Here is a 14,409-nt window from a genome sequence, read left to right on the forward strand (position 1 = left end):
GGCAACCCCAGACCTGTGCCTGTATCCTTGTCTCAGAACTTAGCAAGGCTGGTCATCAGACAGTAGGCATGCAGCCTATTACCGGGCTCACTCCTGAGGGGTTTCAGCTTCATAGCCCCTGCTGCCCCTTGCACTGCATCTGCTGGCTGCCTTTGAGGACCAGGGTTCACCTCCCTCCAGCAGGAATGACTGAAAATAGCAGGTGTGGATCAGCATAGGGATGGAAATGATGACGATGAGAGTTCACGTTTCTGGAGTGCTCCAAGTTTACAGCATGTTTTGTTCGTAGAAATCCTGTGACAACAGCAGCTGTAGTAGCAATGACAGTAGTGGTAGTAATAGTCGTAGCAGTAGTAGTTATGTTTGACTCTTTGTGACTCCCCATTTGGGGTTTTTTTGGCAACGTTATTGGAGTGGTTCATTATTTCCTTCTCTAGCTCATTTTACAGATGAGGAAACTGAGACAAACAGAGTTAAGTGACTCGCTCAGGGTTACACACCTAATAAGTGTCCGAGGCCAGATTTGAACTCAGGAAGATGAGTCTTCCTGAGTCCAGGCCTAGTGCTCTGTGCACTGTGGTGCCACCTTGATAATATAATAAATAGTAGGTAGTGTTTATTTAGTACCTACCATGTGGTAGGCACAGTGCTGAGTACTTTGCAGATAACCTAATTCAATCCTTGTAACAACTCTGGAAGGTAGGTGCTATTTCCATTTTACAATTATTATTATTCCCGTTTTACAGTTGAGGAAACTGGGATAAACAAATGATAGCCTAAGCTCATACAGCTGGTAAGTGTCCGCGGCCAGATTTGAACTCGGTTCTTCCTGACTCCAGGTTCAGCCTTCTATCTACTATACCATCTGTCTGCCTCAACTGCTAGTTAATGCATGATTTATTCCCATTTTACAATTTGGGAAACTGAAACTTAAAGAGGCAATGTGACTTGGCCAAGATTACACAGCTATGAGGTTGGAATTAGGTTTCAAATCTGGGTCTTCTGACTCCAAATCCAAATGCTCCAAATGCTCTTCCTTTCACATGATCTAGCTTAGATTTTTTATATTGCCTTTAGGTATACAAGGCCCTTCACACATGTTATCTCATTGGATATAGCAGCAGCTCTGTGATGTAGGTAGTTCAAGTATTTTGGCAGTGGATGGAGCATTGGATATGGAGTGAAGAACCCTAGGTTCAAATCCTACCTCTGACACTTATTAGTTGTGTGACCATGGGCAATTAGCTTCATTTCTTTGGGCCTCAGTTCCCTTCCCTGCAAAATGAGGGGGTGGGTTGGATTAGATAATCTCTAAGATCCTTCAGGCCCTATCTATGATCCCCATGTAGGTCAAGGAGTGAAAGATTCAAATTTTTGCCTGAGGTCAAAAAGCTAAGAAGAACACTGAGTCTGGAATCAGAGGACCTGGGACTTGCACCCAGACCTTCTGATTTTAGATTCAATATTGTTTTCATGACACCATGCTGCTTGTTGGTTATGCATCAGGGTTTACTCACACTCACACTCACACTCTCTCTCTCACACACACACACACACACACACATGAATATAAGCACCTTGAAGACTAGATACAATACCTAAAACATAGCCAGTGCTTCATAAATGCTTTATCTATTTCTCTCTCTGTCTCTTGTCTATCTCTGCCTCTTGTCTGTGTCTGTCTTTCTCTCTGTCTTGGTCTCCCTGCCTATGTGTCTGTCTGTCTCTGTCTCTCTGTCTGTCTCTTTGTCTCTGTTACCTAGTTCTCAGCATGGACTTCAGTTGTCCCCCCTGTTTCAAGGGAAGGATGCGCTATCGATGATAATAATAGCTTCCATTTCTGTAGTACTTTAAGGTTCCGAATGCCTGCAGGAGAGTGCAGAATTGTCTCTTTCTGTCTCTCTCTTCTGTCTCTGTCTGTCTCTCAGAGCTAGAAGAAGTATGTAATAATGGAAAGAGCATTGGATTTGGAATCCAAGACTTTGCTTTTTAACCCATAAAGGGTTATATAAATATAGGCAATTAAGAGCACTGGATTTGGATTTTAAAGACCAGGGTTTGAGTACTTGTCCTGTCATTTTCTAGCTGCATGGACTTGAATAAGTCACTTCCCAGAGACTTGGAATTTCAGAGTTAGAATGGACTTTAGAAGTCATCTATGCCAAGCTCTACCTGACCAAGAATCCCCTTGATATCATCCCCTATAAATAGTCATCCAGCCTCTACTGGAAAACCTTTAGGGAGATGTAACTCACTACCTCCTGAGGCAGCCCTTTACACTATTTTGTTCTTCAGTTGTTTTTCAGTTATGTCCAACTCTTCATGTACCCATTTGGGGTTTTCTTGGCAAAAGAAACCCTGGAGTAGTTCACCATTTCTTTCTCCAGCTCATTTATGGATGAGGAACCTGAGGCTAACAGAGTTAAGTGACTTGTCCAGGGTCACACAGCTAGTGTCTGAGGCCAAATTTGAAATCATAAAGATAAATCTTCCTCATTTCAGGCCTGGAACACTATCCACTATGCCAACTAGCTGCCCACATTATCTTTTTGAACAGTTCTAAATGTTAGAAAGTTTTGTTTGTTTTTCCTCTATATTGGGAGTCAACATCAGTCCCTCTTGACAGCATCCACTCATTTTCCCTTCTTATTGCTCTCTGCACCTAAACATAACAAGACCAGTCTCTTCTATATGAAAGCTTTTCTGACATTTTAAGCCAGTTCTTGGTTCCCTTTCTAACTCTCCTGCTCCCCAAGCTAAATATCTGTAGTTCATTCAATCCATGGTCTTCTGGTCGGGTTTCCATTTCCTCGAGTGTCCTAGTTGCTCTCATTTGAATGCAATCCAGCTTCTCATTGTCTCTTCTAAAATGTGCTGCCGAGAATTGAACCCAATATTGCAGACGTGGACTGGCCAGGACAAAGTCCAGTGGAGTGATCACCTTCCCAAATCTGTTTCCTTATCTGTAAAATGGGATAATATTATTCTTACTATCTCACTGAATTCTTTTCAGAAAAGTACTCAGTAAACCCTAAAGGGGATAGGAACTGGAACCATGATTTCTTTAGTATAGGGAACTTCCAGGTGAGGAAACTCCCTCTTCCATTGCAGGTCAGCACCTTGTCTTTACTTAGAATCTTAGAGAGTTGCCCAGGACACTAAGAGGTTGTGATTTGCTCAGGATCACAGTCAGTGTGTGTCACAGACTGGACTTGAGGGCAGCCTTCTATGTACTATTCTTTGGGCTCTTAGAACCTTAAAGTCCCATAGAAATAGAAACTATTGGTATAATCAGGAGTGCATCCTTCTCTTTGAAACAGTGGGGACAACCAATGTCTATGCTGAGAAGTGTATAAGTGATATTTATTCAAATAAATTGTTCTTTATGTCTTTGGTGCCCCAGAGACATTTATCTACTTTAAAACACAATTTAAAATGAATCACTCATTGAATACTTCCTATGGGCAAGACCTCTGCTTGGCTCTGATGAAGCAAAGAAAAATAAGATCCAATCTGTGTCCTCTAGGAATTCACAATCTTGTTTGGGAGATAAGACATGTGGACAAATGTCTAGATACAAATGGCTAAGGTACAATAAGAAAATGCAATGAGCACAACATGTAGAAGGATAATTCTGCTGGCTAGAACTAGGACCAATGAATAAAAGATGCAGAGAAGCAGATTTTGGCTCTCTTTTAAAAGTGTATTGGGGGCAGATAGGTGGCATAGTGGATAGAACACCATCGTCTGGAGTCAGGAGGACCTGAGTTCACATTTGACCTCAGACACTTGACACTTACTAGCTGTGTAACCCTGGGCAAGTCACTTAACCCCAATTGCCTCAAAAAAAAAAAACCAAATAGACAAACCAACAAACCAAAAACCAAAACCAAAAACTAAAAGTATATTGAATGGCCTCAAGGCAGTGTGATTTCATTGTTACTGATGTGACATTTAAAAAGGTTCAAGAGACATAGTTTCTGGGTAATGTAATCATTTTATTAATGAGGCTAGCAGGTTATTAATAAAAGGATGGTCATTTGGCCATCTCTCAGACTAAAGACCGTAAAAGTGGGGTCACAATTTATATGCTCTTCAAAGAGGTGTTCCCAAGGAGTGGTAATCAGCTTGGATTGGTTAACATGAAGACAGGTATGGACTATATTAAAATGCAAGTCTTGGGGTATGTAACTTGAGTCATCCCAATCTTGGTCAAAGAGACATCCATTTCCATATCACCTGTCTTGATAATAGGAAGAATCAACTTTTCCTCAGGCCTGTCTGAGCAAACACAAAGAGCAGGAGTATACCCATACTTAGAATTTCTTTTACTCTCTGATTAGCTCTTAGCCTGGGTAAATCTCTAAGAGAGAGATTTCCCACACTGGTTGGTTTCTGGATGAGAAAATAGAAAAGGGGAAAAATATTAGTCCTAATATAATAATTAGTTATTAAATACAAGAGAAATATTCATTTTTCACACTGGACATGTTAAATCAGAGGCCAGATGGTAATCTCTTGGGGATTCTATAGACGAGATTATTACACTGAATGAGAAGTTGGGTTGGATGATCTGTTCTTAACTCTTGAGATTCTATGACTTTATGACCTGGTTTGGAATCCCAACTCAACTACTTACTACTTTAGATGGTGACCTTGGGAAAGTTAGCTGTCCTACTTGGGCTTTGAGTTCCTCATCTACAAAATGAGGAGAGTGGACCTGATAATCTTGAAGGCCCCTTCTGCTTCTAAATCCTATGCTTCTGTGACTTTAGAGAGAATTTAATCTAATTCCTTTTCCCCTCATTTTACAGCTGAGAAAACTGAGGCCCAGAAAGGGGAAATGACCAGATGAATTGTTAAGGTTTTTAGTAGAGCTGGAATCAGAGTGATGATGAAGAATGAGGGTAGAAATATATTAATGATTGTGATGATATTTACATAGTACTTTAAAGTTTTCAAAATGCTTCACAAACATTTTTTCAGCTCTCCTGATTTGTGATTCCAAACTCTTTCTATGCCCCTTGCTTGAAACTCAGAGAGTGGATTTGGAGTCCAAATACCAGGGTTTTATTTCTCTTCTACCTTGACTGTGCTGATGACCTTGGGTTATTTCCTCTTGTTCTGTGTCTTAGTTTTCCCCTTCCATAAAAGTGGGGAATCAGTATCTGTCCCTTTTATAACTCTGTTTCCAGAGACTCATTTCTCCTTTAAAGGATTAGGGAGCCTGGTAATCTTATTGCCTCTCCCCTCTTTCCCATTTTGGCTTGATTTAAAAACCTTCTTAATTTTATTTATCTGTATTAGGCTAACAGGAAGGGAATAGTATTCAAGCTTTTTTAGGCACCTGGAAAAATGTTAGGAAGATATATCCCTGGGTAGTAATGCATTAATTACCAAACAAACTTAAAATGCTCTTAGTTCCATACTGTGCCCCATCATCCACTGAGATCTCTAGTCATAGAATCATTGAATCTCATTCCTTTTAAGGGGCCTTGGGCATCATTTAGGATAATCTGTCCCTGAAAAAGAATCTTATTCCTATTCTATAACAACCTTGATAGTTGATCACCAAGCAACTACTTAAAGACCCCCTAAGGGAGATCATTACCCCCTAAGACAATCCATTCTGCTTTTAAGCTGCTTTAATTTTCCAGAAGTTTTCCTTTACATGAAACAAAGATCTGCCTTCCTTCAATATCCAGACTCAGAATAACCCTTCCTCCTCCTACTGGTCCCTTCAAGCAGTGACCATGTTCCCCTTAGGTGTTCTCTTTCCCATACTCAATATGCCTAGTTCTGTTAACCCATTCTTATATCGTGTGGTCTTTCATTTCCTCACCTTCCAGGTCACACACTAGCTTATCAATTTCTACCTAAAATTCAGTGACTAGAACCGAAAACAATATTCCTAATGTGATCTGATGAGGGCAGAGTACAGTGGGGCTAATATTGCCCTCTTTTTGGACATTATTTCTATTTATGCAGCTAAAGGATCATATTAGCTTTTTGGACTGACTGCTATATCTCAATGCTGTTACATTTTGAGTTTGCAGTTCCCTAAAATCCCCAGGTAACACTCACTTGTATTATTATATAAACATTGCCCTCCACGAAGGCTCTGTCATCCCGACTTGACTTCCCCCATCCCCTCAGGTACACACAGCTTCTGCTGCCAGTTCTGTTTTTGGAGCTAGTCTCCAAAGACCAAGTCACGGAGAAATGTGTTTGTTAATTCTCTTTTAGGGCTGTTACTACTTCAAGGGAGCAGGAAGACACCCGTGGGACCCCTTGGTTTTCCTTCTACCCATCCATTCAGCCTTTCTGATTTGGCAGGCTGGCAGAGATGGCTTTGTTAATTTCTTATTTCCTCAAATATTCTGGCTTGGACCTTGAATACACAGGCTCCAGGACCCACGATGGGGTTTGAGGCTGGGAAAGCAGCAGTCGACTCTCCATATGTTGGGTGCCCAACCAGGGTTTGTGAGTGGAATGATGATGATCTTTCTGGGTTGGTGGCAGCTAGAAGCAGTGGGTGGACAGTGGCCAAGGAGAGGGTTGAAGACAAAAATGGCACACTAGAGGACACGTCACTCTTCTAAATCTGACCAGCCTTGGAGAGCTGATGACTGAGCCCAGTGATTGAGCTTTAAGTGTAGTGACAAATTTTGTGCCATTTCCTACCCCAAACATGTTCACAGGGAATTTCTCTAGGGACTTCCCTTTCTCTATTCTCCTTCCTTTCTGACAATTGGGAGATATAATATGCCAAGTCAGGAATAGCAAATAAGCCCAGTGATGCCTGAAGAGAGTTTGAGATAAAATAATGTTCTTCCCCCCTTTCTTCTTTTCTCTTTTCCTTCTCTCCTATCTCCTCCCTTTCCCCTTTCTCCTCACTCTACCATCTCCCTTACCTCTCCCTCCCTCTGTTTTCTACTGTCCATCTTCCCTTTCCCTCTATCTCTTTCCCTTTCTCTGCCTCCTAACTCCTCTTCCTTTTCCCTCCCCTTTCCTTCCTCTCCCTCTTTCTCTTTCCTTCTCCCTCCTCCCCTCCCCCTTTCCCTCTCCTTGTTCCCCCTTTCCTTTTCCTCCCTCTCTCCTTCCTCTCCTCCCACCCCACTTTCTCTCTCACATGTGCACATACACACACAGCATTGCATTCTCTAACACTCTTGTCCTTTCACTGTGTTTTCACCTCTTGTTTTCTAGTTCTCTCTCTCTCTAACTCTCATCCTCTCTTCTTTCTTATGCTTTCCCTGTTATTCAGTATTAATTTTACAATTTTTATTGAATGACCTCTTAGTACTGCTGCCTGGAGGTCAGAGGCTAACTGTCAATGGGAGGGTGGACAGGTAGCGTTACCGGTAGGAACATGTAGCTGAATCTTTCCTTGGCTCCTCTGGGGAAGAGCCATGTGGAATGTCCTTTGATATACTGCTCTGAAGAATAAGAAATTTGTTCTTTTGACCCTGGCATCTGTCCCCCTGAGGTGTGGAAAATGAAAATATGAATTGTGCCATCCATCTTGTTTATGCTAAGCAATACAGAGAACAATGACAGAGATGGAATTGATGTTTGCTTGACTCCTTTAAGAACCTCAACTTACTTATATGTAAAAGGAGGATGATATCTGCAACACCCTAGGCAGCTATATGGCACAGTGAATAGAGCTCTGGGAGTAGAGTCAGAAAGACCTGAGTTCGAATCCAGCCTCAGTCACCTACTAGCTGTGTGACCCTGGGCAAATCACTTAATCCTGTTTGCCTTAGTTTCCTCATCTGTAAGATGAGCTGGATAAGGAAATGGCAAACCACTCCAATATCTTTACCAGGAAAACCCCAAATGGGGTCTCGAAGAATTGGACAGGACAGGAAATGACTGAACGACAACAATAAAAATCTGCAGTACTTACCTCAGCATTTTAGTAAGGCTCAAATGAGATGATATATGTGCAAATTGTAAAACACTGTATACATGCCTATGATTGATTTTTTTAACTAGTTGTACCTCTCTGTGGCACTTCTCTGTAGTAGTTCTCCAAAGCTAAAGGCAGTGTAGTATAGTAGAAAGCATACTGAACTTGGAGTTAGAAGATCTGGGCTAAAATCCAAGCTCTACATCTGGGACTTGGGGCAGATGACCTGCCACTCCTTTTCTCCTTTGTGTGTACACCTATTCTCTTTTCTCTCTCTCCCCCTCTTTCTCCTGCTCTCCATCTCTCCTTTCCCTCCCTTTCTCTGTCTTTGCTCTCCTTCCCTCTCCCTTTATCTCCCTCTCCCTCCCTCTCCCTTTCTCTCCCTCTCCCTCCCCTGTCCCTCTTCCTCCCTGTCTTCCCTTTCTCTCTCACCCTCTCTCCCACCTCTCTCCCTCTCTCTTCTTCCCTCCCTTCTCCCACATACTTTTTTTTCTTTATAGTTTTTACTAATGGTTGACTTTTTCTGTTCTTCCTTGACCTCTGGGGATAACATTGACTTTGGGAATTAGGTACTAATATGTCACTGTACCTAAGTCTCCCCCGTAGGGCAGAGATCAGACCAAGTGATCTTTCCGGTCCCTTCTGCCTCTAAATACATGATTCAAAGCCCACATCTCCATCACATGGATTTTTCCTTTTCTGTCTCCTGTCCAGCCTGCATGATGAACGTGCACAAACGCTGTGTGATGAATGTCCCCAGCCTCTGTGGAACAGACCACACTGAGCGTCGAGGACGGATCTACATCAAGGCCCAGATTGACAAAGAAGTTCTCACTGTTGTTGGTAGGTGCTGATGTCGGAAAGCCTGGGTTGGGGGAACATAGCCTTGGGATCTCCTGAAATAGATCTCTTGCCTTGTTCTTGACTTAGCTTGTATACTGATGAAGGAAGAGGGCAGGGAATGTTTGTGGGCAGGAGACCCTTAGAGACATGGACCTCCCTGCCTTATTACTCTGACTTGTGAGCTTTGCCCTTTCCTGACTAGCCCAGAGTCCCATTTTGGTCAGGTTCTATAGGACTCACAATTGGTGTTCTTCCCTGTGGCAGTGATTGTGTTTGTGAGGCCCTCAGGGTAGTGTGGTCTAGCACTGCAGACAGCTTGGGGCCTCTGTGAGGGAGTTCTGAACACTCCCTGTGGAGTTTCCTTCTTCCTGTCTTTTTGTAGCTCTCTAAACTCCATGTACTCAAAGCCCTTGATTTTTATTAATAGAACATAAATGGCAAGTTGGTTTCCACCACCATCCTCATGGGAAACAAATATTCACTACACACAAACCTGCAGGGCATGGGGAGAAGGACAGAGGGAGGTGGGGGGCTTTCAGAATAGGGCAGCAAGTTTGAGCTAGGTGTCCATGTAAACTAGATATCCTACATCCTGTGGGTTGACCTCTTAGTCCTTAAATAGCCTAATGGGAGTCAAAACTGTGCCAGAGATTATAGTCACTTGGTTTTCCAGGTTGGTAGAACCCAAGTTGCTTTTGAATGTGAGAGAATGGTCACTTCTCAAGTGATCAAGAAGATCAAGAATAGAAGCTAGAGAACCTCCCCACCCCCAAAAAGAAAACATTGGCATGTGGTCATGGGCAGAGTCCACAGTCCATTATGTCACCACCTCTGCTGAAGGGAACTGGGGATCAGGGCTTCATCCCCTTTCCCACAGACAAATAGAGTAATGAAACTTCAACTGGAAGAATTCTGCCTACCATGGGTGTAACATAAATATATACACAAGACTGTCTTTCCTGGGACTAGAAAGAAGCATAGGATAGCATAGAGATATACATCTCACAAGAAACTGACCACTCCCAAAGGGAACTTCCTGACACTACTAAGGATTCTCATATTTGAAAAACATTCATTGACATCAACACACCAAGCGAGCTAGTAGGAATGGCCTTCTCAGCAAAACAGTTGCTTCATCAGCTGACTTTTAAACCGTAGTCATTAGTTGTGTGCCTAAGGAAAAAAAAGTCAAGATTGAATATGACAACTTTTTTTTTCTGGACTGGGTATGTAGACTGATCAGTAAAATTGATATGGCTTGGCATACTTCAATATCATCAAAACATTAGAGCAAATCTGTCATGCTGTTCTTGTGGAAAAGATGGAGAGAAATGGTCTAGAATCAGCACTTCTTGAACTGTGGGTCGCGATCCCATATGGGATCAGCACCATAGTTTAAGAAGCACTGGTCTAGATGATGATAGATATTGTCTAAAGGACTTAGAACAGGTTGGATGACTAAATCCATGCTATGATTATTGATGGTTCTATTTCAGATTGGGTAGAATTTTGTAGTGGAGCATCACAGAAATCTGTCTCTGGTCCTCTGCTGTTAAACATTTTAATCAATGATTTGGATGGAATCATAGAAGGTATCCTTATCAAATTTGTGGATGACACAAAGCTAAGAGGAATATCTAGCATGCTAGATAACAATAAGATGATATTTAGTAGGTATAAATGCCAAGTTCTAAGCTTTGGGTTAAAAAAAAAGGCAACTTTCAAAGTTAAGGATGGGAGAGACATAAAGTCAATTCCTATATTAAAGATCTGGATGGCAGACTCAACATAGAGATCATCAGTGTGATATGGCAACCAAAAGCAAGCTAATGCTTCATGGAGAGACATGGTATCAGAAAGAAGGTTATTGAACCTCTGTACCATATCCTAGTCAGAGCAAATCTGGAGTATTCTATCCAGTACTGGGTGCTACATTTTATGAAGAACATTGACAAGTTGAAGAGTATTCAGAGGAGGAAGACCAAACTGGTGAAGGGACTTCAGATCATGTCATGTCAAGGTCAGAGGAAATAACTCGGAAGGCTTAGTCTAGAGTAGAGAGGATACCCTAGGGTCAAATGGCTGTCTTCAAGCATTTGAAGAGTTGTCCTGAAGAAGAGAGGTTAGGCTTGTTCTGCTTGGCTTCCTGAGGGCAGAACCAGGAATAATTGTGGGGCAAACTGCAGAGAGGTAAGTGTATGTTTGATGCAAGGAAAAACTTCCTAACAAGAAGAGCTGGCCTGAGTGGTTTAAGTTGCCTTGGGAGGAATGGGTCTGTCTTCCTGGAATACTTCAAGCAGAGGCTGGAAAACAGCTTGGTGATTTGGAAGTGATTCTTGAGGACAGCTAGGTGGCAAGAGGACCTGAAGGACCTGAAGGCAAGAGGACCTGAGTTCAAGTCTGACCTCATACACTTACATGCTGTGTGACTTTGGTCAAGTCACTTCACCCAATTGCCTTCAAGAAAATTTAAAAAAAAAGGAAAAGGAAGCGATTCTTGGTCAAGTATCTGTTGTACTAGGCAGCCCCCGGTGTGTCCCTTCCAGCATTTAGATTCTGTAATTCTAAGTGGCAGTTTGGATTTATACTGGATAGCTTCAGAAGGCAGAATTAGAAGCACTGGATATAAGATACGAGGCAGATTTCTATTCAGCTCAGCTGTTGTGGAGAACTCCTGTGCAGAAGAGAAAATTTTGAGCTCTACCTGCTGTCCATGGTCCTCTAGTGGGCTTGGCTCCATGTCTACTTACCCCTTGTCCTTCCAGTCCTGCTCCAGTTCTTGCTGATATGGTGATCCAAAGAGTAGCTGCTTTAGGGAGCTGGGCTGGGTTATGGGTTTTAATCCCCACTCCCTTGCCCTCTTTTAATTTTTTGTTTCTTTTTTCTCTTCTTGTCTTTAAGTAAAACTTCCAAGAAACAGAAGGTGCCAATAGTACCTATAAATTGGACTTTGCTTTGGATTCAGCCCAACTAACATGAACTCTTTGAGTCTAGCTGGGATTGAGTCCATCAGGGTGCCATCATTGTCCCAAAGGAGGCAACAGCTGACTCCTGATAGGTACATTATTGGCAGATTAACCTAGTCTTTTTGCATACCCAGTAGAGGCCATCATGCTTCGCTTTCTAAAGTTTAATCCAAAAGGCAATGAATGCCAGACTAAGATAGTGCTGTGATCTGTGCCATGGGGTTGGGTTGAGAAAAACAAAGTCTATTCTCTACTTTGGTTCAGCTAGTAACAGAATGGAAAACAGATGGCTTGCTTTCCACTTCTTAGATATTGCCGTGAAAGAGATTTGAAAGAGATTTCACAGCCTGACCCATTAATGTACTGTGGGGAAGTTCTTATGACTAGTCCCTTCTGTTACCACTTGAGGCCAATGATTTTTACTTTTTCCTTTGGTGAAAAACTATACCTCTTTTGCCCCCCAGGAATAAACTGCTTGAGAAAACTGCATGTAAGCCACGGTCAGGGAGAGGTAACATATAAATGGAGCTTTATGGGTGGGGAGGGGGTTAAATACAGAATACTTTCATCATTGATATTCAGTGCCTACAGATGGCTCCAGAGGGAGCCATTGAGATAGTTGCGGAAAAATGAGAATCTGCTGCCACCTTGTGACAATCTTGAAGCTACTCACGTTAAAGAAAGCTCTGCTACAGAAGGTTAAGAATAAAAAAAAAAAAGATCAAGGGAGAGTCTAGGGATGCTGCATGATGACATAATAGTGATATTAAGCCTCTTCTGCATATTACAGATGATCTTAACCTTTTTGTGTTATGCAGACCCTGTCTCAAACAATGTTTTTAAATGCATGGGATTACAAAAGACACGGATTAATTAAAACAGAGTTATCAAAATACAAGTTCACAGGCTTCCAATTTAAGATCTCATGCTCTAAAAATTAGACTTGGGCTAAGAGGAGATTGCTTGGATCTTTGAAATCATGATGCATGTGAATAGAATGAATGTAATCTCTTTCAACAGTAAATGTGGTCTTGTTCTATTTGAATTTTTAAAAATTAATGACTTGGATAAAGCCATAGATGTCTCACATGTTAGACGACAAAATCAGGCTCCAACAAGATTTTAATAGGATGGAATGATGGAGCAAAACATAAGGTAAAATGTATTAGGGATACATGTGACATCTTATACTTGATCAAAGAATCAACTATAAAAAATTCAGAATAAGGGAGAAATATTTATACAGCAGCTCAGGTTAAAAGGAGTTGCAGGGTGTGTGTGTGTGTGTGTGTGTGTGTGTGTGTGTGTGTGTACTCTACTAAACATTCTGTAGGAAGCCACAATGTGATGTGGTCGTTACAAAAGCCAGTGCAATCTTAAGCCTCTTTAATAGAAAACACAATGCCTAGAATCAAGGTGGTCTCCTTATCCTCTACTTTGGCACAGATTGCTGTGTCCATTTCTGGACACCTCATTTTAGGCAGGACATTGACAAGACTCCCCTAGAGGAGAGTGATCAGGAATGAGCAGAGGCTTGAATCCATGCCATATAATAGTTAATTGGAGAAATGGGGAAACGTTCAATCTGGAGGGGAGACTTGGGGGAAAAAGGAACATAGGTCCTTTATTTGGAAGAGGAATTGTAGTCATCTTTGCCCCAGGGATTAGAAGCTATATATTCAATTTGACAAACATTTATTGAATATCTCCCATGAACGAGGCATTGCTCAATAGGTGGATGGTACAGAGAGATCAGTTTTGGGTAGTTATCTAAGATAAGCTTTCCTAATGATTAGAAGTCTAAAAAAGAGAATTCTCATGGACTGAGCAACTCAAGATATAAAGACATTGCACTTGGATTGGAAAAAAAGACATTCTAGAGCTAGTGAATTTTCATATCACTGGAGACCTTCAAATGGAAGCTGGTTGACCATTTGTTGTAGAGAAGCTTCATCCTTAGATATGATTCAGACCAGATGACCCTTGAAGTCATCTCTCAGCTCTGAGATTTTATAACTGAATGTCCCTTCATATTACCTAAACTAAACTTGTTAGACTTCAAAGAGGGGAATAAGTCTCTTACCCTGGGGTTCTTAGGTAACCCCCTGCAAGTAGAAAGGATGCTTTTTGAGAGTAGGGACTTTGATTTAATGTAACCAACGTCATTCATTTTGCATTTCATAATGTTCTCTATCTCTTGTTTGGCCATAAATTCTTCCCTTCTCCATAGATATGATAGGTAAACTATTCCTTGCTCTCTTAATTTGCTTATAGTATCCATCTTTGTATCTAAATCACATACCCATTTTGGTTTTTATCTTGGTATAGGATGTGAGATGTTGGTCTATGCCTTGTTTCTGCCATACTATTTTCCAGTTTTCCCAGCAGTTTTTTGTTAAATAGTGAGTTCTTATCCCACAAGCTGGATCTTTCTTTTCCATTCCTTTCCTGACTTTATAGATTGTATCCACATCACCTCTAAACATTCATATATCCCACAACAGGCCTTGTTTGTCTAACATGTCCTCATTCTACTCATTGTTTGTTGCACTTTGTTGAAGTGAGGAAGGAAACAAGCATTTGTTAAGCACATACTGTGTGCTGTGAAAAGTGCTGAGGACACAAATACAAGCAAAAAGACTGTCCTTATGCTCAAGGAGCTTACACTGGGGGAGACAACATACA

At 41.6% G+C, this 14,409-nt stretch overlaps 1 protein-coding gene across 2 annotated transcripts in view; it reads left to right on the top strand.

Annotated features, from left to right (window-relative positions):
- PRKCB (protein kinase C beta) overlaps positions 1–14,409 on the top strand; it is a 623,945-nt gene that overhangs the window by 270,563 nt on the left and 338,973 nt on the right. For both annotated transcript variants that reach the window (XM_027859746.1, XM_027859745.1), the window contains exon 5: positions 8,630–8,758. In XM_027859746.1, coding sequence (XP_027715547.1) covers positions 8,630–8,758 — 129 coding nt within the window. The remainder of the gene's footprint in view (positions 1–8,629; positions 8,759–14,409) is intronic.

This window comes from Vombatus ursinus, unplaced genomic scaffold (genome assembly GCF_900497805.2).
Source record: "Vombatus ursinus unplaced genomic scaffold, bare-nosed wombat genome assembly UNPS02014171.1, whole genome shotgun sequence".
In the NCBI taxonomy this organism is placed as follows: Eukaryota; Metazoa; Chordata; class Mammalia; order Diprotodontia; family Vombatidae; genus Vombatus; species Vombatus ursinus.